The sequence below is a fragment of the Protopterus annectens genome, chromosome 9.part0 (assembly GCF_019279795.1).
Source record: "Protopterus annectens isolate FY-2018-M chromosome 9.part0, PAN1.0, whole genome shotgun sequence".
In the NCBI taxonomy this organism is placed as follows: Eukaryota; Metazoa; Chordata; order Ceratodontiformes; family Protopteridae; genus Protopterus; species Protopterus annectens.
This window is the reverse complement of record NC_056743.1, coordinates 1,807,735,983-1,807,762,638: the sequence shown is the minus strand read 5'-3', so window position 1 is coordinate 1,807,762,638 and position 26,656 is coordinate 1,807,735,983. Positions and strand designations below refer to the sequence as shown.

The 26,656-nt window shown below is 40.0% G+C and overlaps 1 protein-coding gene across 1 annotated transcript in view; it reads left to right on the top strand.

Moving 5' to 3' along the window:
* ANGPTL6 (angiopoietin like 6) overlaps positions 1-26,656 on the top strand; it is a 651,446-nt gene that overhangs the window by 518,774 nt on the left and 106,016 nt on the right. Inside the window, exon 4 of the mRNA XM_044084678.1 lies at positions 2,546-2,739. Coding sequence (XP_043940613.1) covers positions 2,546-2,739 — 194 coding nt within the window. The remainder of the gene's footprint in view (positions 1-2,545; positions 2,740-26,656) is intronic.

Here is a 26,656-nt window from a genome sequence, read left to right as displayed (position 1 = left end):
GATAGAGCTTTGTGATAATCTGCATATGACATTGTAAAAATACCTGGTACTCTTTTTGTGAGGGACCTCTGTGGACATTCCAGTTGTTGCACATGCCTGGTCAGGTTCATAAAGAAAGGGGCATTATACTCCATGAAGTAACTAATGCTGGCTGAGTACAGTGACACAATGACTTCCCTGGAGCTAAATGTTTTGCCATTACTTATAAGTTGAGTGACACATATTGGTCAAAAGCCAGGTCACTATCTACGAGTCCCCAAATCCCTGACTACTATGTTGACTTTTAGGAGGTTTTTTATCAATGAGGTAGTGAGTTAGTTTCCCTAGATGGCTGACTTCCCAAAAGGTAGTACTATGCATTTCTTGGTATTGAGTTTTATACTGTGGGGTTCTGCACCAGTCATTTGTCTATGCCAGACCTTCCTGTAAGATGTTAGTATCTTGACAGGGTTCTATGATTGCTTCTAGTTGCAGTCATCTGGAGACTTAGTAAGCCAGAGACCCTTAGCATTGGCCTTGACTTCTGAAAACTAGAAGTCAAAGAGGAATGAACCCAACACAGACCCCTGGGGTAATGCCACTGGTGACTGTTCTCTTAGTGAAGGTGGTCTCTCCGATCTTAACTTCTTAGGTCCTGTCTGTGAGCCAGCAGGCTATCCAGTGAGTTACATAGGGTTTATACCTAATTCTGTGACTTTGTTTACTAGGCCTGAGTGAGGTATTGTATCAAAAGCATTAGCTAGGTCAAAATAAGCAGTTTGCACCATTTTGCCCTCATCCTTTGCCTTGGTAACCTTCTCAAAGAAGTTCACCGGTTTCAGTAGGCATGACCTGCCTTTGACAAACTAAACTGGGTTGGGGTCAGGGTCTAGAGGTTTCCTATGTCATAATTTATAATTTCTTTGATAATTATTTGCATGGCGTTGCATATGAGACTAGTGAATTTAGAGAAACAAAAAAGTATGAATGGCTGGACATCAGAAGAGTACCAAAAAGTCTGTTATCAATGTAAGTAACACAAAATGGAAGGCTAAAATAAGAGAACTACATAACAGATAAAATGTATGTTTTTAACAGTAAAATAATCATGAGGTGTAAAGCTGGTGTGGTTATCCCATTATAGGTTAAAGAGCTCAGAGTTAAATTTTGCAGTTTAATATGTTAAATTACCCTCCTTCTTCACCTTCTGTAGTAGCAAATGTAGAGAAAGAATAAGTATGGTGAACAAATTTTCAAGGTTAACATTAGCAGAAACTACAAAATTCTAAAACCAATTTGAGACACATCTTGTATTTGGTGTTCATTTATTTATCGAAAAGCTCACATGTCTGTAACTTAATGAAGTCAGTAGTAGAGGGAACTATCTTTTTATCTAAGTAGAAAAGCAAATCTAATGGATGGGAGTTAGATGCATGCACAACATTATTGGCTGAGGTTTCTTTCCTGTGTAATTTCAATGTTAGAGTCAGACCAACTCTACCTATTAGTGCAACATTCAAAAAAATTAACTGACACATCAGTCAAATCTTAATCAAATTCCAAGGCCCAGGTGTTATTATTTAACATACAAACAAAACCTCCACCTGCTTATCACCTTGGCATAACAATAACAGATCAGCAATGTATCTAACATATTCCACAACATTATCATAAACGTATCTACGTAAACTTTCTTTCAAAATCAGCCATAAAAATATTTGCAAAGCAGGGACATAGGTGACTTCCACAGTTGTATCTTTCCTCTATAAAAAAAATCTTTTTCAAAAGTAAAGACATTAGGTTACAGACAAAAATGTAATATAGATAAAACATCGGAAGAAAACAAACCCTCACCTAAATAGTGAGTGACAGCTTTTATGCCATGAATATGTTAAATGGAGGTTTATTAACTTTTAACAATTAAAAGTTGGATTCCCAACAGATACTACAAAACCTAGCAACAAACTGAAAGATTTTTAAGATATGATGGTGCTAATACAACAAAGTTTTTCAAAATCGTATCCAGTAATGTCCCTATTCTCTCTGTGTAACTATCTGCTCCAAAAATAACAGTTCTTGGAGAAGAAGGAAGCGATTTGTGTATTTTAGGAACAGCGTAAAGAATAGCTGTAATTGGGGATTTATAAAATAATGAGTCGACATCTTCCTTCCTCAATAAAATTAATCTTTTCCCACACTTCAGCAGTTCAAATAGCACTTTATTGACACTTTCCCCCATATACTGGTCTATTTTCATGTAGTCATTTTCATTATTCAAAAGTACATAACCCATTGCTAAATAAGAAGTCCTATTCATAATAACCACATTTCTCCCTTTATCGTCCTTACATACAACTAACTCCTGTTTCATTGACTTCAATGCTTGCCACTCATCTTTAATTAAATTATAAAATGTAACCTTGCAAAGATGTTTTCTGGTTTAGTGTTTTTCTGTGACTTTGGATTATGTGATCGTATATTTGATATAAGCTCAGCAGTGTCAGAACATTCTACTTTCTTGGTGGTGGTAACCAATAACCTTTTCCATCTCTTTCTCAATGCACAGGTCCTTGGCAGGACTGCCAGCATGTGTTGCAAGATGGTGGAGCTTCTAGTGGGATTTATCTGATCAAACCTGTAAACGTGAACCAGATGATGCAGGTGTGGTGTGAGCAGCAGTACCAAGGTGGGGGATGGGCTGTGATACAGAGACGACAAGATGGATCTGTCAATTTCTTCAGGAACTGGGAACATTACAAGGTGAAACTCATGTTCTTTGTTAATAATAATGTGCATCTTCAAATATGATATGGAGTTATATCTTTATTTCTGGCACAGGAAAACCAGCTGTGGTAAAAAGGGAAAAATACCTTCAAAAAATAAGAGTTTTCAGACCATAACTAGACACTTTAAATTGGCCATAGCTGATACAAACTAGTATAATGTTGTTAGTTTCAACGGAACTATTCAAATATGAGTTTAGCAATAGTTTATAATATTCTGGAAATTAAGTACCTTTTATAAACTCTTTAACTTCTAAAATTTTAATAAAGACTGACAATATAACTTCTATTTTCCTGTTTTTTTTTTTCTGGTTTTCCTATTGGTATTTTATTCCCAAGTTGAAACAGTACATTGAGGTGAACATTGTTAACATAAATGTTTTGGCTTTTATTTCCTATGTACTATTTGCCTCTTTTTAAAGTTTTGGGTTTTTGGATGTTGCACTTAAACTTTTAAGAGCAACAACACATAGTACACAACAGAGAGAAACATAAACAGAAATTGAAGGTTAAGGAAACAACATAAAAAAATTGCAGCAAGTACATGCGAAATAATTATTGCATTAGCCTTGCCAGCCTTCAGTTCAGTTATTAGTGTAGCAGATGTTTTATAACCAACCTGCAGACACATTGTAACAGAATAAAGAAATGTGCAAAGCCAGCCAGACAAGATGCTCTTCATGTTTCACTGTTGCAGTCATCACACTTGGGTTATCCTGCCAGGGGTAGCCCTTAGTCGGCCCGGATACCAGAGGCTTAGTATTTCTGCATCGGTTGCTGTCAATCCAGGACTGACGTCAGGTCATCAGTGGTATAAAATCAGGCAGCCGATACCATTACATCAGTCTTTCTTGCCAAGGAGACTGAAGCAGAAGCAGTTCGCATGAGTGCTGGTTGGCCGCTATCTGAGTTTTCATTTCCAAATTGAAGTTGAAGTCTTCTAAAGCTAAGTACCCCATTAGGGACCCTTTTTTCTTGCTCTAACCGATGTCAGAAAAAGTTAACAATTGTCTCGCCTGTGGAAAGCAAATACCACACCGAGATTTCCATTCTTACTGCAAAACCTGTTTAGGCTGAGACCATGATGTCCTACACTGACAATTTTGTGCTATGTTCAACACCAGAACTATATGTCATTGAGCCCTTATTGTAGCTAAATATTTTCGCTCTCGATCTCCGTATTCCGAAATGGCTTTGGTAAGCCATCTGACTGCAGATCTTCCAAAAAAATGTAAGGAAAAAGACAGAGACAGACCGCACAGGTCCAAAACTGCCAGTGATGCTTCCGTTACGCTAGTCACTAGTTCGCTGGTCCTCAGTGAGGCGCTTTCACAGCCCCTGATGCCCGCTTCTCTGGATTCGCAGGCCGCTACCGAGACCCGTTCGGAGTCCAGTATGGCCCAAGACTCTTATTTAACTAAGGATCCTGTGGATGTCTCTACCTTGGATGGATCCGGAGCTGCTGAGCAAGTACCGGCTTCTGAGGAAGTTCTTCGCACTACCGATACTCGACACAAACCGGCGACTTCTTTCATGTCTTCAGTTCTGTCTAAAACTAACAAGTTTCTAAGGCCCAGGGTACAAACTACCCCTAAAAAACTGATGACCCAAGCTGAAGCACCTGCTTCCATGCCTTAATCTCAAATACTTAAAATGGTGGAAGACCTCATCTTGCTTATTAGGGGAAGCCAGCCTACCCCTTCCAAAAGAAAAAGAGACTTGTCCCCAGCAGTTTTATCTGATCAGGAGTCCGATGACTGAGGTTTCTGAATATGAAGACATGCAACCCTTGTCTGCTTATGAGTATTCAGATGCAGAGGACTCCATTCCTTCTGCCTCTACTCCACAGGATTTTTCATTTGGTGAAACCCTGCATACTTTAAGGGAGCATTTCCAATGGGAGTGTCAGGACTATCCTCTGTCCAAAAGGGAATTCTTAGATTTACCACAGCACAGACCTTTAGCCAATCCTTCTGTTATGGATGATGTTTTTATGGAATCCAGTTTAACTCCTGACACCCTTCCTCCTGCTCCCAGGAAGCCTGACAGGTATTACAGAGTCCCTAACTCTCCCAAATTTCTTTTCAAGAATCCTACTACTGATCTAGAGGTCATCTCCCAAGGACCTAAAGGAATAAAAGCAACCACAGCTAAGAATCCCACCCCCTCAGACAGGGTGGGGTAAAAAAGTATACACCTCCGCAGCTCTTGCCATTAGAGCACTAAATTGTCAGTTCCACATGCTGAAATACCAGCAACATACTATGGAACACCTTAAACAAGAAATATCTACCTTACCGGCTTGTGTAGAAAATAAAGAATTACAGGAGCTTATGCATTCTGCAAGCCAAGTTACTAAACACACCTTGCAATGTGGCTTTGATGCCCTAAAAGCATCCTGCAGGCCAGCAGTCACAGGTTCTGTACTCAGAAGACATATTTGGTTTAAGGAACAGACCTTGCCAGACCATGTCAAATCAATACTATTGGACGCACCATTGAACAAAGACAATTTGTTTGGCACCAAGGCAGAAGAGGTCTTTAAAAAGATGGAAGAAAAAGCTAAATCTATGCAGACAGTTAAAGATTTCTTGCAGGTCCGGCCTCCTAGGTTCAGTAGGCGTTGCCCCTCCAAGCAATGGTCCTTTCTGGCCCTCTCAAGACCAACTCAGACAAGACCTAGGGGAAGCAGACCCCCCCCCCCCCAGACAGCAGTCCCAGGGAATGCAGAGATCTAAGCAATGGAGTTCCTCCACTTCAAAAACAGGGAGTGCTAAGCCACCCCCTTATGGAAAGAACTCACAATGACTTTACACCTCCACCCCTTACCTCTGCCCACCTGCTTGTGCCCCTAGTAAAAACTCTCCTCCCATGCCAAAAACTGGGCCTCTATAACCAACGACTGATGGGTTCTCAACATAGTGTCCCAGGGATACAAATTTTATTTCCACACTCTACCTACCCCAAAGGGGTTCCCAGATCTTCCTCCAAATCAGTGGACAGAGGCACAAAACCAAGTCAATTCCCTGCTCTCGGCTATACAGCCTGTTCCTGCAGAGCAGGTAGGCCAAGGTTTCGATTCCAGACTTTTCCTGGTACCCACAAAAGAGGGCACCTGGTGCCCAATCCTCATTCTATCAGTTCTAAACACCTTCCTGGTGATACCAAAATTCAAAATGCTCACACTCCAGCAGCTTCTTCCTATGCTATCCAAGGATGTTTGGTTAGCCACCCTAGACCTAAAAGAGGCCTATCTACACATCCTAATCAAGGATTCCTGCAGGAAATATTTATTTATTTATTTTATTTTATTTTACATTTGTTAACCGGGAAAGTCCGACTGGATACATATCCATTTTCAGCAGAAGCCCGGGGAGAAAAGCTCCACATTGAAATTTAGTGACACTTAAAGTTGAGGTTACAGAGAAATCTAAGAACATTTAACAAAATCAGTGACAAATTCAAATCAAGGTTACATTTAGATAAGAATAAAAACATTGTTGGTAATGGAATAAATATACAGAGATAACAATCACATATCAGAAGTGTGTATAAAAGAAAAAGGATTTTCAGTTAGAAAGTAAGGATGATATTTAAGAGAAAGGTGGTTAGGTAAGAAGGAGTTTATTTAGTATGGGCAGAATAATAAGTTATCCTCCTGATAATGGAATAAGAGAATTCTAAGGGTGTAGAGAAATGTATAATATGAAGGTGTGGGAAGAACATAAAAGGGTAATCACCTCTGTGAGCTAAGTTTGGTTTACTTTTGTCTTGGTATATTTCAGGTTAGTCAGGGTTTAGACATGGACATAGCCAGTCACTGTGCATGTGCATCTTTAGAGATATTTTGAATTGGGGCAAGGAGCATGTGGCGGTTAGTTCAGCAGGAAGGGAGTTCCATTTTTTTCCAGCAGAGTTGGAGAATAAGGAATCTCCAACTGAGTTGTTGGCTTTGGTCAGTTTTACTAGCATTCTGTTGGATGAGCAGAGGGATGCTAGGTTGCTGTAGGGGGTAATATTATTAGTCAGAATAGGGGTACTGGTAGGTTGGTAGAGGATGTTATGAATAACTACGAGTTGGTTATAGTATATCTGATTGGGTAGTTCTAGCCAGCCTAATTTGTGAAGATTTTGACAGTTGTGGGTTCTGTAGGCTGAGCCTGTGGCAAATCTAGCTATATTGTTATAGCAGCTGGTGATTTTGTTGAGGTTTGATTTGGATAGATTTGTGAGGATAGGTGAGGCATAGAGAAGGGATGACAGAAGATGTGTGCGAGCTATGGCGGTTCTGGTAGTTGGGGTTAAGAATTTCTTAATCCTATACATGGAGCCTATTTTTATGTTTACTGTTTTTATGGTTTTGTCTATATGGGCATCGTACGTCAGATTGTTATCAATGATTATTCCTAGTAGTTTAGTGCAAGGTTCAGGAGCAATTATGGTGCCATTGTTAGAAGAGACTGTAATTATTGGTGATGTTAGTTTATGGGTGGGAAAGAAAAGTAGTAGTTTGGTTTTGCTTGGGTTCAATAAGAGATGACAATAATTGAGCCAGTTCTGTACTTTGTTGAAGGTGATTTGGGATAGAGATTGTAATTCTGTGGGAGTGGAGGCAGAGCAGATAAGCGTAGAATCATCTGCATACTGTATACAAGTTGCATGTGGGATAACTTTGGGTAGGTCATTGATGAATAGAGAGAAAATGAGGGGACCCAGAATAGAACCTTGGGGTACTCCAAGGGTGACAGGTAAAAGGGGGATAGATTGTCTTTCCACAGAACAGTTTGTTGTCTACCGTGCAGGTAAGAGTGGAACCAGTTGATTACTGGGTTATCTAAGGACAGCGATTTAAGAGAGTCTAAGAGTAGGTGGTGATTTACCATATTGAATGCTTTTGATAGATCATGGAAGAGGGCAGAGGAGAGCAGATTCTGATTACAGTTATGATTTATTGTGTGAGAAAAGGAGAGAAGGGCAGTGGTTGTACTATGGGCTGGCCTGAAACCATGCTGGGATGGGGCTAGGAGAGTATTCTGAGTAAGGTGGGTTAAAAGTTGCTTCTGTATGCATTTCTCCATTATTTTGGCTAAGGGAGATAGTATGGCTATAGGTCTGTAATTAGAGAGTTCAGTGGAGTTTCCTCCTTTATGAAGTGGAATAATATGAGCAATTTTCCAGATGGAGGGGGTATAAGATTCTTGGATAGTACGATTGATTAAGATGGAGATAGGGTAAGCTATTACATTAGCAGCCTTTTGTAGAAACTCTGCGGGAAGTAGGTCGGCTGCCAGGGTGGTAGGTTTTAATTTCTTAAGTAGGGATTTGATATAGTCTGTGGGGATAGGATCAAATTTGAAGAGGGGGATGTTTACCTGAGTGGGTGAGATTGTAGTAGAGGAGGAGGGAGATAGATTATTAGCTAGGGACTTGACAGTTTCAGTGAAGAAAGTGTTAAAGGTATTAGCAACACATTTGGGGGTAGTTGTAAGGTAGCTGAGGAGGTGGGGGTAGAGGCTTTACCTGGGTGGAGCAGTTTATTCAGACCTGACCAGAATTTTTGAGGCTGATTTTGGTGCTTTTGTTGTAAATTGAAATAGTAGTTTTGCTTGTCTAACACAATAGATCTTTTTGCTTCATTTCTGATTTGTTTGAATGTTATGTGGGCTTGTGGGGATTTAGTGGCTCTCCATGAGGTCCAAGCTCTATATCTAGTAGTAAGTTTTTGTCTAGTAGTATTGGTTAGCCATGGTGCTATTTTGTTTTTGGTTCTTATTCTACGTGTGGGAGCATACCTGTCTAAGATGGCTAGGAATGTGGTGTTGAATTCAAAGACTGCTTGGTCAAGGGGAAGTATTTTAAGATTGGCCCATTTGCATGAGCTAAGATCGGCCTGGAAATTAATTAGGTTAAAGTTCTTTGTATACCTAAGGGTTTTAAAGGTGGTTTGGTGAGGCATGTCATCTCTTTTCCTGATTATGTAAGTTAGGAGGTGGTCGCTCATGTCTTTAGGTAGGGTGCCTGATTTGTATAACTGAGGTTTGTTATTTATTAAGATCCAGTCTAGGATGCTTTCCTTTTTGTTGGGCTTGTTGATTCTGGTAGGGGTAGTAATAGTTTGGGAGAAACCATGTAAGTTAATATGGGTGGTGGGGAAGTTTGCTGAACAAGTTGTCCAGTCGATGTTGAAGTCCCCAAGAATGATTGTTTCTTGGGGGTGGATGGTGGATAACCATTGGAGGGTGCTTTCTAAGGTGTTTATGTTGTTGCCTGGGGGAATATAGCTACATACTATGTTTATAGATTTGTTTTTGTTAAGTTGGACTCTTGAGATGATTGTTTCAACGTTGGTAGTTATTAGGTCTTGTGGGGTGCTAATTGTGGATATCTCGAGAGAGGATTTATATAGAATGGCTACTCCACCTCCTTTTCTACCTTTACGGTCCAGTCTTATTATATTGTAGTTGGGGGGGGTAATATTTCATTACCAGGGATAGTGGGTTTGAGCCAGGTTTCTGTAAGGCAGAATAGATCAGGGGAGTGCATGTCCAGTAGGGCATGCAGGTAATGGAGTTTCTTATTTATACTTCTGATATTTAGGTGACAGACTAGAAATGACTTGGGGGCATTATGTGAGCTTCTTAGGTTGATAGGAGTACTATTTATGGGGTTAGTGGTAGCTGGTGAGTTTGGGCCAGGGTTAGGGTGGATGTCGCCGTCAGCTATGAGGTTAGATAATATACTCCTTATGAGTTTGGTGAACTTTAATAGGAGTTGGTAATAGTTTTTAGTCCTTGGGTTTAAGTATGTAGGTAGTATAGAATGGAAAGGTTTTGGAGTAGTACAATAGGTAAAGAGGTGGGGTAGTATTAATGGAGGGGTGTGTGTTTGGATGTTAGTGGTTGTAATTGATGTAGGATAGTGTGAGTTAGGCAGGCAGTGGAATTCATAGGTGATGAAAAGATAAAGTATTATAAGTGGGGGTATGAGGTAGTACAATGGTCTAGGTTTTAGAGATAAGGTGGGAGTTAGTGGATACATTGTGGCTGGGGTAGTAGATGAGTTAAGAGAGTATGGGTGTGGTGATAGAGGAGATTGAATGTAGGTGAATTGGGAGTAGGGGGATGGGTGTCTAGAAACGATGAGTTGTGATAGGATGAATGTGGTTGGTGGGAACGGCCAACTAAGTAGGGGGTGTGGTTAGGGTTAGGATAAGTTTAGGAGTACTGGGGGTGTGTGGAAATTGGGAGCAGGGTAGGGGAACAGAGTGAGCCCGCAGGGCGAACGGAGTGGGTAGAGCCAGAGAAGGACTAAATTCAGGGAAAACAATCAGTGGAGTGCTGACTGTTAGGGTAAGTTTAAAAGGAGATAGTAAACTGTGCAGTTGAGAAATATATGGTAAAAAGTGGAGTAAAATTTGATCTATCAAATAGGTAAATATAGTGTGAAGTGGATGTCCAAGAGTAAAATTTTAAGATTGGAGAATAGTTATGCAAGAAGAATAGACCTGGGAGGAGGGTGCCACCTAGTGGGCAAAGGCTGTATTGCAACCAAGGCTACTCAGGGCTAGCAGCTCTAATGTGTTAAGGTAGAGTGACACAGGAGTAGTATAAGGAGGCTATAAGAGTGGAAGCTATGTTGGTTGGGAGGAAAGAAAGGTTTGGCCACTGGCTGTCCTGGCTAGGGAGTTTACAATATGCACCTGGGGTGAAATAACAAGTGTATCTTTAACAAACAGTCAGTATAAAACGTACTTTCTTGTATCCTTTAGGGGAATGATGCCCAGAGAGGTTTGGCTATGTTCCTTAGCTTGGGGAAGAGGCAGCAATCCTGGACAGAGTAATAAACCCAAGACCTAGTACAGGTCAGGCGGTTGCAGTGCTGGGTACACAAAGGGAGAGAAAAAGTGGTGATGTAAGCAGTAGGACTAACACACACTCTAAGCAAATTACTAGTAAAGACAGTACATTTGCAATCACATTAACCAAGAATACACTCGTTGTTATTCCAAATATTCTTTTAGGTTAGTACAATTATGTGCAAGGCCATGGTGGTGGTGCTGTGGTAGCATTGCGCCTCACAGTTAAGACGCTGTCCGGTTTGATTCTCAGCTAGAGCGTCTTCTGCGTGGAGACATGCGTGAATGGGCATACCTTCATTGAAGGTTGTGCATCAGGGCTGGCAACTTGGCATGTAAAAATCTACTGCCAATCATTAGCGGACCGGAGCTCCGCTGTGGCGACCCCTAACTGGGAAAAGCCGAAAGACACAACAACAACAACAACAGCAACAATTATGTGCAAGATAGATGCAGTTTCTAGTGAGACTTTAATACAGTAAGGTCTAACTATCAGCTTAACAACAACTCTATAGGTCCGCTAAAATAAAGCAGTAGAAGAATACATTAAGCGACCATACATAGCATGGTGCAGATTACAGTAGCCCAGAATTGAGAAAGGGTGTTAGATGTGTGAGTACTTGTTCACTGAATACTGCTTGAACTCTATTGTTCACTAAATACTGCCTGAACTCTCTTGTTAAGGAAAGAACCCCTTTGTAGTTAACGCTATTTAACTAAGGCCAGCATAACATGAACGCTAAACCAGGTTTAGCGTTCTGGCCAAGGGAGTAAATACAGCTATAACACCCCATTTTATAGTACACATATGTAGACCAGACTACAGAGTGGAACTCTAACATGGTGTAATCTTGTTAAAGTAAGTACTGCTTCCTCTTAGAATGTAATCAATTAGCTGTATTTAATCATATTAGCCCTAGGAGTCTTAATACAGCTTTAATATCCTACTGTATGTCAGGTAAACCACTCAACTGGAGGCTAGTCAATGGAGCTACTCTAACCCGGTGTTCTTGAGTTTAAATAAATATCGGATCCTCTTAGCATGTATTGATTGCATTAACCAGAGCATACGCAGTCTACAGCGTTAATTATACAGCTATAATCCTTGTAAAAGTAGAACAGCGACCAAGATAGTTCGCAAAGCAGCCCTTGGATATAAGATAATCAGTGCTAGAACGCTACCCTGACCTTGCTGAACATGCATCTATACGGAAACCAATTACTCACATTATAGCATGTCCTCATTAGTCAAATACAACACGCATCAGCTCCACGTGGTACAAACAGTAAACATATAGTTTCCACTAGAGACAAAGCAGCTAGTACACCATTCACAATGAGATAATATGGCTTGTATTTATACAGAGACAGTTACACACACTATAGTAAGTTCTCATCAAGCAAAATACAGCAATTAAGATCACTTACACAAGGAGGGAACACCGGAGGCAGGAACGCACAGCAGCCTGGGGTAACTCTAAGATTAAAGATGGCGCCACTTGGGATCGGGTATATTTATGGGTTAGGTGAGGAAATAGGGTAGAATGGGGAGGAGTGTAGTGGGTTAGTGCAGGTACAGACCGGAAGTGAGCAGTACGCTGCTCCTGTAGGGTAGGCTGGAAAAAGACATTCTATAGTGATTCAACAGCTGACGTAGGTAGACTTGAGAGAGGGGGGAGGGGCAAGAAACGAGAAGAGAGCAGACAGATAGGTAGGCAGGGGTATGAAGGTATAGTCCTAGCAGGGAGGTGACTGAGTTGAGGCAAGGTAGTTTAGGAAGCAGAGAAAGAGCCAGAGAAGGACTAAATTCAGGGAAAACAGTCAGTGGAGTGCTGACTGTTAGGGTAAGTTTAAAGGAGATAGTAAACTGTGCAGTTGAAAAATATATGATAAATAGTGGGGTAAAATTGGGTCTATCAGATAGGTAAATATAGTGTGAAGTGGATGTCCGAGAGTAAAATTATAAGAATGGAGAATAGTTATGCAAGAAGAATAGACCTGGGAGGAGGGTGCCACCTAGTGGGCAAAGGCTGTACTGCAACCAAGGCTACTCGCAGGGCTAGCAGCTCTAATGTGTTAAGGTAGGGTGACACAGGAGTAGTATAAGGAGGCTATAAGAGTGGAAGCTATGTTGGTTGGGAGGACAGAAAGGTTTGGCTGCTGGCTGTCCTGGCTAGGGAGTTTACAATATGCACCTGGGGTGAAATAACAAGTGTATCTTTAACAAACAGTCAGTATAAAATGTACTTTCTTGTATCTTTTAGGGGAATGATGCCCATAGAGGTCTGGATATGTTCCTTAGCTTGGGGAAGAGGCAGCAATCCTGGACAGGGTAATAAACCCAAGACCTAGTACAGGTCAGACGGTTGCAGTGTGGATAAGGGGTTCACAAATCACAGTCCAGTTATCAAGACCCAGTAGCTCTTGTAAAGTTATCATTTATGAACTTCTTTAGCTCCATTTCCATCCTCAGAACTGGTCAGTGTTGAAACAGCACTCACTAGTTGTGGTGAGGATAACGTGAATTCAAGGTTCCGCAACCCAGGTCAGTAGCCGGTTTGTTTCTCATGAGGCAGTACTGTGCTGTGTATAGCTGTGCATAGAAATATCTATGTTTCAGAGCAGGATCTATGCACTTTCAGTTCTCTGTGCTTCCCTTTGGCTTATTCACTGCTCCCAGAGTTTTCACAAAATGCCTGGCTCCAGCCATTGCTTTTTGCAGACAAAGGAATATTCAAATTTACCCCTACTTAGATGACTGCCTGATTCAGGCAGTCAGGAAAAGCTGATACAGCACCTGACTTTTGTAAAGCACCTACTGACCTCCCTGGGGTACACTATAAATGGAAAGAAATTCAAACTAGTACCCACTCAATAAATTATATTCCTGGGAGTAAGCCTGGACACAGCTTCCCAGATGGCATTCCTTATTCCAGAAAAACAAGCCTATCTGACAGTATACTTCTCTCAACTAGCCACCAGATCCCAGTTATCTACAAAGAAAATCCTGCAAGCTTTCGGGTTCATTGCATCCTGCACTCTACTCATTCCATATGCCAGACTGCATATGAGGAAACTTCAATGGTACCTAAAAAGCCTTTGGTGTCAGCATTCTCAGGACCTGGAAACTATCATACCTATGATATCCTGTCTAAGGAAAGATTTTCTTTGGTGGGCAGCAGCATGCAACCACAACAAGTTCTTACCTTCTCACAACACCATGCCACCCAGACCCTAACCACAGACGCATCAGATTATGCCTGGGGTGCACACCTGGATGACAAGTGCATTCAGGGCCATTGGAGCCCAAATCAAATACATCCATACATCAACCAAAAAGAGATGCTTGCTGTTCAGCATGCTTTGACAGCTTTCAGACCACTACTCTCCCCAGGGCCTCTACTAATCAAAACAGACAACACCACAGTGATGTGGTACATCAACAAGCAGGGAGGAACTCATTCTTATCCCCTCTGCAGGCTTGCCATGACCCTTTGGCACATGGCTTCAGTCATGCAAATTCACCTGCTAGCACAATTTCTGCCAGGCTCCCAAAATTCTCTGGCAGACAACTTAAGCAGAAACCTCTTAGACCCACATGAGTGACAGCAAGACCACAGCACCTTCAACCTTATAACCCAGAAATGGGGCACCCCAAAGGTGGACCTCTTTGCCTCCCACTACAATCACCAGCTCAGCAAATTCTGCACCAGGGAACCTCACAGCAAGGCCTGGAAAGTGGATGCCCTGTCCTTCCAATGGGTAAACCTTTCGATCTATACATTTCCCTCTACTTTCAAGGGTACTACTCAAAATAAGAGGAAAAACCAAGAACAATCTTGATTGCCCCAGACTGGCCACGCCAGCACTGGTAACCACTCTTGCGCAGTCTGTCACCCCTGCCACCATGGCGCCTATCTCAGATCCCAACTCTCCTGATCCAGCAGAACAGAGATATCATGCAGCCACAATTGCAGACCCTGAACCTGGCAACCTGGCTTATTCCCTGACCTCTCATCCAGTTGCCAGTCTAAGCAAGCAAGTCCTGGATGTTATACGTGAGGCCAGATGCCCCAGCACTAGAAAATCCCATGCTGACAAGTGGAAAAGTTATTGCACCTGGATCCAGGCTAAAGGAGCTGAAACAGCACAGCCCTCCCTACCTCTCATCCTGGATTACATAGCAGACCTACTACACAGGGGCCTATCCTACTCTTCTATTAAAATTCATGCCTCTGCCATCTCTGCTCCTTACAGCACAGAGCCATCTCTCTTTTCTCACCCTCTCATCAAACAGTTCCTAAGATGGGCTAACAATTTAAGGACACCCAGAAGAGCTCCTACCCCAGCTTGGGACCTTAACCTTGTGTTGAAAAAGCTCACACTACACCACTTTGAGCCTGCAGATTCAATAGAGATAAAATTCCTCTCTTAGAAAACAGCCTTGCTTCTGGCCATCACTTTAGCTAGAAGAGTTTCAGAACTACAAGCACTCATGGCAGTAGAGCTCTTCATCATTTTTCATGCTGACAGGGTCTCCCTCAGGACTTCCCCAACTTTCATGCCTAAAGTGGTGTCCAGTGTGGCTCTCAACCAATCTATTCATTTGCCCACCTTTTTCCCTTACCCACAAAACAAGGGGGAAAGGATTCTGCATTTTCTAGATGTGCACAGACAGCTCAGATTCTACCTGGATAGGACTAAATCTTTTAGGAAAACTGACCAATGGCTAGTCAGCTTTACAGCAGGGGCAGAGGTTAAGGCCATATCCAAACAAACAATCTCCAAATGGATAGCACACTGTATCCATTTCTGCTACAAATACCCCTAAGGGGGGTCAGGACACATTCCACCAGGGCAACCTCCACCTCTGCAGCTTTTCTCAGAGGGGTCCCTACCAGGGACATTCTGGAGGCTGCAACATGGAGTTCTGTTCATACCTTCAAGCATTACTACCTGCCTATCTTCTCCAAATCCAAGGCAGGCTTTGCAACCACAGTCTTGCAGGGCATCCTAGCCAGCCCCAGTCTACTTGACTGCCTCCACCCTTTTCTTCAGCTTTGGGAATCAACCCAAGTGTGATGACTGCAACAGTGAAACACAAAGAACATAGTACAGTTGTGTACACTTACTATAAATGTAGATGTTCAAGTGTATTAACTGTTGCAGTCCTGGTTTCCCATCCTCCATCCCCCTTCTCTCTCTCTCTCTCTCTCTCTTCCCCACTCGTTACAGGGATTTTTGGTATTTACTTTCTACTGGTGGTGTTCTTCCACCATAGCCTGGCTCCCTATTTGGGGGGCTTCTGACATTTAGGGCAAGAAAAACTGATGTAATTCATCAGCTGCCTGATTTTATACCACTGATGACCTGATGTCAGTCCTGGAGTGACAGCAGCCAATGCAGAAATACTAAGCCTCTGGTATTCGGGCTGACTGAGGGCTACCCTGGCAGGATAACCTAAGTGTGATGATTGCAACAGTGAATACACTCCAACATCTACATTTATGGTAAGTGTACACAACTGTACTTTACTGGTGCTGTTTACAGAGCCACAGAAAACTGGACATGTATACAGAAGCACATGCCTTGTAGAGCCAAGTAGTCTATCTTTCCTCCTATTTTAACTCTTCAACCTGTGAAGCAAATTACATAATACACTTAAGTATTAAGATTTGGTTAGAAAAGTGAACATTAAAAAGCAAGTAATCTCCATGGTATCCCTGACGTCTCAAACAACCAACTAAACCAGTATAGTAGGTCCAAAAAAAAACAGTGTAAGATTGAAAATCTTCCATACAGAGAAGTTTCTTACAAAAGTGAACATTAACATACAGCTGTATGCGAAGGTAATATTATCTGGATATTATTGTCAATATGACATAGGCCTTCTTTATTCCAAAAAAAAAAAACTGCAGAAAAACCTTGAACAATAGGATAGATTGGCAAAATAAATGCCATCGACAAGTTGGTAATATAAAATGAGCGCTTTCGTTTATTTATTCCAACTGGAACTTCATCAGATAGCTAACTCAGTAAAAAATAATGTTTAAATAATCATAAGTAACAAATTGTGTTCACTCAACAATTAAAACAGTTAAAAAATCCATTCTCTAAAACATTCTTAAAGGAGAACTTAAACAATTAAATTCATTGAATCACTTGTGATGTGGCAGTAAAAAATTAAGATAGACAGGATTTGATGTTTTAGGTTTTAAAGTCTTAATTTTTTATTGCCACATCACAAGTTGTTGTGTCTTTCGGCTTTTCCCGGTTAGGGGTCGCCACAGCAGAACTCCGGTCCGCTAATGATTGGCAGTTGATTTTTACGTGCCGAGTTGCCAGCCCTGACGCACAACCTTCAACGAAGGTATGCCCATTCACACATGTCTCCACAGAGAAGATGCTCTAGCTGAGAATCAAACCGGACAGCTTCTTACTGTGAGGCGACAATGCTACCGCAGCACCACCACCGCATTGCCACATCACAAGTAATTCAATGAATTTAATTGTTTAGGGCAAGTTCTCCTTTAAAAATATTTTAGAGAATGGGATTCTTAACTGTTTTAAATGCTGAGTGAACACGAAAATGCCTAAATGGAAATGAATGCAAATACTGCAACTAAGCCCCATAGCACCATTCACCCATGATGGCTGCCTCCTTCACTCCTCCCTAGCTACATTTCTGCAGAACATACCCATGCAAAGTCAATCCTATTCTGCTCTAGTCTTTACAAAATATCAAAATCCTCTGTACTACACATCAAAATGACAGACACAGGTGCAAAAATGCACCATGCTAACCAAAAAGAAAAAAAAGATTTAGGTTATATCCTAGATGATATACTTTCCCTTGAAGTGCAAGTCCTGGCAACCTAAAAAATGAAATATTTCACAAAGCAGCCTTTAAACAGTCTATCATTTTCTGTCACCAGCCTACATACTGTACCTAAGCTTGTTCTCCTTTTTTTGTTTTAAAGTCTGTCATCTAGGTACTCATTACACACTGTCTAGTAATGAACCTTGACCGATTCTACTGTAGTTTAAGCCAAGTTAATCTTAGGCAGACAAAAACACTCATCACTGCACATTGCTAAATACTCCATCTTGGCTAAATTTCAAAAGTTGTATGCATCACTGTGAAATATACACTTCCCACAAAGTTCTATACCCTAATCTAAAATATACCCCTCCTTGATGCCTTGAACTGTGTAATCTTGTATTAAAACTTAAATTCATCTCACAAGGTGCTTCTGAAAACAACCACAGCCAGCAATTCCAGTGGAGATTTTGGATCAACCTTCCACAGAAGGCACAACTGCTCACAGCTGAACACTTATCTGTAAATTGAGTGCAAGACACTCAAATACGCAGATCATATATGAAAATGTACTTTCCCTGAGTTTGTGCAACCTTGGCTACAATTGGGGATGAGACATCATGTCAGGAGGAGCAGGGGGAAAACACTCTTTTTAAAAGTCCGACCATGAGTACCGCATGAGTGACTGACAAAGTTGGTGAAGCTTGAGCAGTTGGAGTTAATGGAGCAAATCCACTTTCCTTCCCTTATCTCAGCGTTTTAATAGCATCGAGATCTATACGGTATGATGCATATATCCTAAGAAGGTAGCCTCCTACTTAACTAACCCCTACCAGAGCGCAGCCTACTGCCTTTTCAAGTGATTGTAACCTCTAACATTGTATTTTGTGAACTGATATCCAATCGTATTATGTTTAGGCAGATTTCTGTATTTTAAACACATTATTTGATTATGTGTAGTCAAATTTATTATATCATGTTTTACTTAGGCATATTTTTTGTATCCACATCTGTAATATTTATTTATTTATTCATTCATTCATTCATTCATTCATTCATTCATTCATTCATTCATTCATTCTTTTTTGCCTAAAGTAATACTCTAATTTTTAATTGTAATATGATACTTGTATTGAAGCTTTTCTTCCAGGGCTTCCTATGAAAGTGGACCAAAACACAGTTGGATAACTAAGAAAAAAAACAAACTAACAAACAAAATACCATAAATAACAAAATAAAGATAGAAACAATGAATTGAATGAACTGTATTGGCTCAGCTATGTTTGTATTACATCTGTGGTCTGTATGTGTGTGTGTAGCTCACAGTCTATTCCTATGTTTATATATATATATATATATATATATATATATATATATATATATATATATATATATATATATATGGATCCCTATCAGACTATCAAAGTTTCAAAACTGAAAGTCATATGGTTGGGGCCATATGATCGAAGTGTTGAAATTTTGAACGTTTTGAATGGAGATCGCAGTACAGAGTGGAATGGGAAATTTACCCTTTTCTGCAATATAGTGCAATCTCGGAGTTGGTATATTTAATTAGCTGGGGTTGGGGGTGAAGGGGTGCTTGACATCCAGCAAAAAATGTTAAAAATAGGATTTTTTGTTTTTGTTTTTAATGTCTGAAGTTCTGAAACTTTGATCATACGGTGTCGGCCATATGAATTGTTTAGAAACTTTGAAAAATCTAACATAGATCCATATATACACACACACACACACACATATGTATGTATGTATATATATATATATATATATATATATATATATATATATATATATAAATATATATACATATATATATATATATATATATATATATATATATATATATATATAAAAGCAACAGCAAGAAGTCTGCACTAAGTCTTTACTCAATAGTTACTAAACGCTGTCATCTACCATTCAAAAGGACTTCTTCAGATGAAAAACACTGATTCAACAACTTATTTTAAAAATAATATCCTGACACCATCACCAAATTCAACCAATATGAGCATTTTAAATAAACCTATATAATGTAAACATTACTAAAAAGCCATAATGTAAAACTATAAAATTCACCTTCATTTTTAACAACTTCATCTAAACCTGGAGGCAAATATATGCATTTAAGCAAAACTTGTCATTTTGTTTATTTTCTAGCTAACTTATTTTCAAAATCACCAACTCTACCGTTATCACACCCTAAAACTAAGTAAAACTGACACGTTTCTTTACATCCATATTAGGCATTATAGTAGTTATTTGTTTTAACTGGTATATAAATATTCCCTTATACTTAGAAACAGCTTGTGTGATGTTCTGCCTATATAAAATGTTGTGAGGGTTTCACATATTGCTAAGTATAGTACAGTAGCATGATTCCATGTGTAAAATTCATTTATTTCATGAATTACATTATTCATCAGATCAGTTAAAATATATATAATCTAAAAAATATATATCTACTACATATATACAAAGCTTTAAGTTTTACATCTAGAAGTCCCAATTGTCTTACTCTTGTTTAATATTCTTGGTTTATGTTCACCCATTTACTTAAAGGAACAACCCTTTTAATAGATAGATTTCATAGATATTCCAAGGCCATTTATTCTTTTGATCATTTATGCCTTGCCAGTAACCTCCTTCATGCCATGACTCTTTTCTCCAGGAGGGTGACATCAGTCAGTCCTGTAGTAAATTTGTGAACACTCATCCAGTCATCTTGATTATGTTTAAAGGAAGATAGTGATTTGCACTGCTTAACATGCAGGGGATATTTATTCCAGAGGTTTGGGAGGTAGTTATAAACTTGTCACATGACCATGTTTTATTTATCTTTGGTGAATATTTAGGTAATTGGTTCTAGTACTGATGTTGCCATTGGGCTTGCAGAGATACAGGAGGTCCAAGATGACCAAGTCTGTTATAGTACATTAAGTAATAGAAATATTTCCCCTCAAAGTATATGAGACACTAAAGAGACATAACTTCCAGCTTCTGTTGAAAGCTCAAGGACTTTAGATCTGTGATCTTTTGTTTGGTTAGGAACCTTTTGGGATTTTTTTCTAATTGTCTGATACATTCAGTGAGATATATCCCAAAAGGGGCATTGTACTCAGTAATTTCTCTAATCAATGCTGACGGTAATGGAATGATTAGATTACCTCTTTAGACTTTCAAGATATTCCTTTTGCAATTAACTGTGCTAAATAAAAGGATTTCCTGACAACCATTTTACACGGTGGTCAAAAGAGAAGGAGTTATCAACCCAAGTTCTTAGGTCCCCAACTATATTTTTGTTTTGTAGTGGCCAGTTCATACAGAATTATGAGGTGAGGGCCTTTCTTCTAAAAGAGACAACACTACACTTTTTAGCATTTAGTTTGAGTCCATTTGTAATACATCAAGTGTTTACCAGAGAGAGAGAGAATATTTATGCTGGTGGGTTTGGGTGTCGGAGAGTGACTTAACAATAATCCCTAGTTTTCAGTCATCTGCAAACTTTGTTAGCCAGAGGTTTTGGCTTTCTGCTTAGAGAACTGAAAGTAAAAGCCAAAAAGGAGAGGTCCTGTCACCCAGTCCTGAGTGAGACTGCTGGGAACTTTCATACATTCTGATGAGGTGCCTCCACCTTGCATTGTCTGGGTTATGTCTTTCAGCCATATATGGATTGATTTTAACACATTTAGCATCTGTATGATGCCAGCATGGAAAATAGTGTCAACGACCTTGACCAGGTGAAGATACACCATCTGTACCAGATGACCACCATCTACAGACTCTGTAACCCTTTGAAAAAATTATACTAAATTCAGTAGACAGGATCTAGCCTTCATAAACCAAACTTTTGGGGTCAAGCTGAATAAGATTTTTCATATTGCAATTTATGATGTGACTTATAATATGCACCATGGCTGTGCAAATGAGGCTTGAAAGACAAATAAGTTGGTTGTAAGGTCACTCTTATGTCAGGCATCACAACTGGAGTGTACCACTCATCATGGATGAAACCAGTAGTTAAACTTAGGTTAAACAGTTTAAGGAGTGAATCTGCAAGGGCAGTTTAAAATTATTAATTAAGCAACCAGGTACATTGGCAGGTCCCATGGAGAAAGTATGTTTTGGTCTTTGTTAGCACTTTCAGTAAATGATCTGTAGAGATAACTGGGTGAGAAAGGTATTCAGGTATTTCAGGGCTTTGGACAGAAGCCTCAATGGTAAAGTTGACATTGAGTATGTTCCCAAGGATATTGGCAGCCTCTGTTGGGTTAGAATAGGAAGAGTCATTTTGAATAAGTTTAGAGCAATGTAGGGTGTTGTTTCTTAGTTTTATAACACACTTAAAGAGAGATTTATAATCATACCTATCAACTGTCCAGATTTTTGCAGAATGTCCAGATTTTTGCTTCATATTTTTGGTCTTTTCCTCATAAAATGTGTGGTTTTCTAGCAAATCATTGAGTTGAGTAAGGTGAAAATCATGGTCAGTTGCTTATCAGGGGCTAGGATCCACCACATTACACATGCACTCAAGTCATTGGACTACAAGTACCAGTATGACTCAGTCATTGGTCATGTGAGTGAAAATGACCATAGACATACCTTCCTAGACTATACGAAGAGAGACATCATGGAAGTTTTGGAATATGTGTCCCAGGCTGGTATAAGCCTCACAGTGAGCAGTATTTTACCTTCTCCAAGGATTATGCTACAGTACAAACAAAAGATGACTGACCTTAATAATTGGCTTAGTTTCTGGTGTAATTCTAAGGGGGTACAATATTTGTTAGCATGGAAGGAGACGGCCAACAGACTACACCGCTTTGCCAGGAATGGTCTGCACCTCTCCCCTCTAGGCTTTCCAATATTAGCTAAAACATTGTCTTCCCCATAGTGCCTTTTTTAAGCAATGCCAAACTGAAAGTACTTCCAATATAGCAAATCAAAACCAAGAAAATCTAAAGGTGTTACTGCTCAAGGCGAGGAGTCTAAACAAAAAACTGTACTCCCTTGAAGCTCTCTTCACCCTAGAGAATGCTGATGTCTGTACGGTCACTGAGACTTGGTTTAAAACCACAGTGTGCATACCAATAGTACAAGGTTATAATGCCTTTCTCACATTTAGACCAGCTACTTCACAGGCAGTGGTTAAAGATGAAGATGTCTTGATTTACCTCAAAAATAAATATACCTCAAGGCTGGTCAAACAGCACAATGCACTTGAGCTTCTCCAAGTTCAAATCACCATAGGCAAAATCCAATATCATTTCCTTGCAAGCTATAGGTCCTCCTCTATGACCCAGGCAACCCATACATTGTATTTAAAGTTACTGGAAACACTCACCATCCAACCCAATATCATATCTATGGGTGACTTTAATTGCACCACCATTAACTGGGAATCCTATATGATACCAAACTTACAGACACAGAGATTCCTGGATTTTGTAAACACAAACTCCCTGGACCAGATTGTCAATACACCAACCAGGGGTGCAACCCTGCTGGATCTGGTCCTCCCTTATATGGGAGAGTGCTGCACACTCCCTAGTATAATGTCTTTTATAGTAAGGTCAGACCACAAGTGGTCTTCTTTGAAGTAAAAATAAAACCTGTAACCCCAGCTAACCCTGGAATATTCAGGAACTACTCTAAGGCTAACATTGTGTTATTAAGTGATAACCTAGCAAAATTTCAAGCCCCCATGAACCCTGAGAACACTGCTGCCTATGCAGAACTGTTCACAGAAACGTTATACAAGCGTGTTAGTGGGTTCCTGTTGCGTGATCGAAAATTGTAAACAGTGAATGCATATTAAGCAAACCCAATTAGTCGAAACGTCGGGCGCGTAACACAGAAATCACCGTAGGGAATATTTTCCCTTTACTTCAATACAGTGCAATCTCGGAGTAGGAATATTTAAGTAGTGGGGGTGTGGGGGGCGCAGGGGGGTTTGCCCCCCTGCCTACAGCGTTTAGGTAAGTATAGTTTTTTATTTTTTTTATTATATTTTTGAAATTTCAAACATTGCTCATATGGTGTCGACCATATGGTGTTTGATGTTTGAAACTTTCAAAAATATAATATAGACCCCGTGTAAATAGCTGCATAGAGGCAGCTGTGCCCACCAGGAAGAAGTACAGAATTAACTCAAAATACTAGCCACCCTGGTAGAATCACAAAATCAGTAGGCTGTATAACAGAAGGAAGAAAATCATGGCAAAAATTTGAAGGTGCAGTACCCAGCAGGATAAAAGCACTCTCATAAACCTAAACAAACAACTCAGAGGACAAATAAAATCTACCAAAGACAAATTTGAGGTAAATTTGACTTTCCAGGCCAAGGACAACCACAAGGCATTTTTTAGCTTTGTCCACAACTTCAAAGGCAATACACAAATGTTTATTATTATACATGTATTGACATTTGTTCACTGGGAAAGTCCACTGGTCAGGAACCCATTTTCAGTGGAGGCCCTGGAGAAAAGCTCCACAATTAATGCAGTCAAATAAAAATATAGACACTTGACAATTTTCTTTTAAAGCAGAAATATGCAACAATTAAAAAAATTATAAAAGTAGAATACCTACACAATATAAAACTTATCAGTTTGCATTAGAACTTATATAGACTTAGATAACAGTTGGTAGTACAGTACAAAGCTCGAGTTGTTTCTTTTTGGCATTGCATGAAGAAACATGGCAGTTTTTGCCGAACAGTTATAGCAGTAATAGAGCTGTGTTGCTGCAAGTGTAAAAGTTATTTTGAACTATGGAACTGGTTTAGAAATAAGTAGTGAAGGTTTTATGGTGGTTTGTTTGATTTGCATTGGCATTTGAGGTTATGTAGAAAGTAAGTTTTTAATGATAATTTATACAATCTATTTGGGTAATATGGGTAGGTAAGGAGTTCCATTTTTTAGTAATGCTATGGGAGAACAAGCATCTATCTATGTGCAGGGCCATGGGATATAACAAGCCTACTGACTGACAGATTCAGCTCCAACTTTACCCCTCTCTTCCCCTTAACCTTCCCTCAGGAAATATCATCAAATATAACTCCCCCTGCTATCACTAGGGAACAGCTCCTTAATGCTCTCTCTAAGGCCAAGAACACTGCATGAGTGGGCCCAGAAAATATCCCAGGATGCTTTCTAAATAGGATGAAACATGACCTACCAGACCTTCTGGAATCACTATTTAACTGTAGTCTCAAACAGGCTTCGTGCCTCATGAATGGAGAACAGCAACAGTCACCCCTCTGCCCATAGGTGAGCCATCTACAGACGCATAAGTCTCATATGCAAAGCCATGGAATGAATTGTCAAGGAAATGATCAATGATGACATAGTAATCCTCCAGACACTGGACCCAACCCAGTTTGGTTTCATTAAGTGCAAGTCATGCCCACTCAACCTGGTAGACTTCTTTGAGAAGGTCACCAAAGCAATGGATGATGGCAAAATGGTTCACACAGCCTACCTTGACCAGGCCAAGGCATTTGACACAATACCTCACTCAGCCATTGTTGACAAACTGAAGAGGTTAGATACAAACCCATATATCACCAGGTGGATAGCCAGCTGTCTCACAGACAGGACCCAGGAAGTTAGAATGGGGGAGGCCACATTTACAAAGAGGCCAGTCATAAGCAGAGTCCCTCAGGGATCGGTCCTGGGACTGCACCTTTTTGGCATTTATTTCTCTGAAGTCAAGGCCAATGTCAATGGCCTCTGGATAACTAAATTTGCAGATGATTGCAAACTAGGAGCTGTCATTGAATCCCACACCAACACAAATGTTCTCTAGGAAGGGCTGACACAGACAAACAACTGGTGTCAGAGCCATGGACTAAAATTAAATGCCAAGAACTGCATAATAGTATCTTTCGAAAAGTCATCCACCACTGGTAACTATCGTATTGATAGCACACCCCTAAGAGCTGACCCAGTAGTCAGGGACTTGGGGACACACATAGACAGTAATCTGGCCTTTGACCATTGCATATCTACAGCAGTGAGGAGCTCATTCTATGTTGCGCAACTTTAAACAAAGGTATTACAACTAGGTCCAAGGAAGTCATTGTTTGACTGTATTTGGTATTCATCAGACCTGTCATTGAGTATAGTGTCCCCTTTGGTATATACCTAACCAGGCATTTCCAAAAATTTGAACGTCACACAGAGGTTCCTCACTAAAAGAATACAGGGTATAACTAACATGTCCTATGCAGACCACTTCAGGGCACTATCCATGTATTTTGTCTCCTACAGGCTGTTGAGGGGAGATCTATGCCTGCCATACAAAGCATTGTAAGACCCCACTCTGATGGACCAAACAGCACCAGAATTACCTGTTCTAAAGGCTTAAACCTTGCCTGTGATGTAAATAGCACCTGCTGGAGAGACAGGTATGTATCCCAGAGACTACCCCATCTATGGAACAGGCTACTCATCCATGTGAAGCAGAGTTCCTCCCTAACCCAATTCAAGTGTAACTTGAAGAATTGGATAGAGAACAGGAAATTCATCCATGGTTTGGCACCTATGTCTTTAATGGACACAGGCAGCCTGTAAATGGTTCATCCCCAGGCCCTGCTTGCAAATGTTTAATTTCCCAAGCCCCTGCTTACACTTATCAAGGGTACCAGACCTTGTCAGAGATTTGGGCTGCATGACTAGGCTTAACTTGGCCCTTGTGGTCGTTAGCCTAGTAAACACCCATGAATCTATATAAATAATGAACAATCCAAAAGAACTGCTGCTGACCTGGAATATGCTCATTACCGTGAAATATAGTAACAAATGTAAAAGTAAAGTGAATGGAACGAAGCAAAAGCAAGTATTCCATGTTTGTAAAAATAAAAGTCAAGTAGATCCACATACAGAAAATCCAGGAATATTTATTGTGACACAGATAAGCGCTTTCGCAAGTAGCTTCGTCAGATCTCTCATAGCATCTAAACTGACATTGTCTTTATATACACAGATTTATCCAGGCAAACAATTAAGTTCAATTAAAATCAAAATCAATTAAAACATTCTTCATTTAAAGGTATATGAAATATATAATTCCATCTAAACTCTGAATACAATCTATCTATGAATGCAGAATAAACAGAAGTATAACAGACCCTATAAAAACACATAAATATATAAAAAGTGCATAAATCCACATGTATATAAAACATATATATAT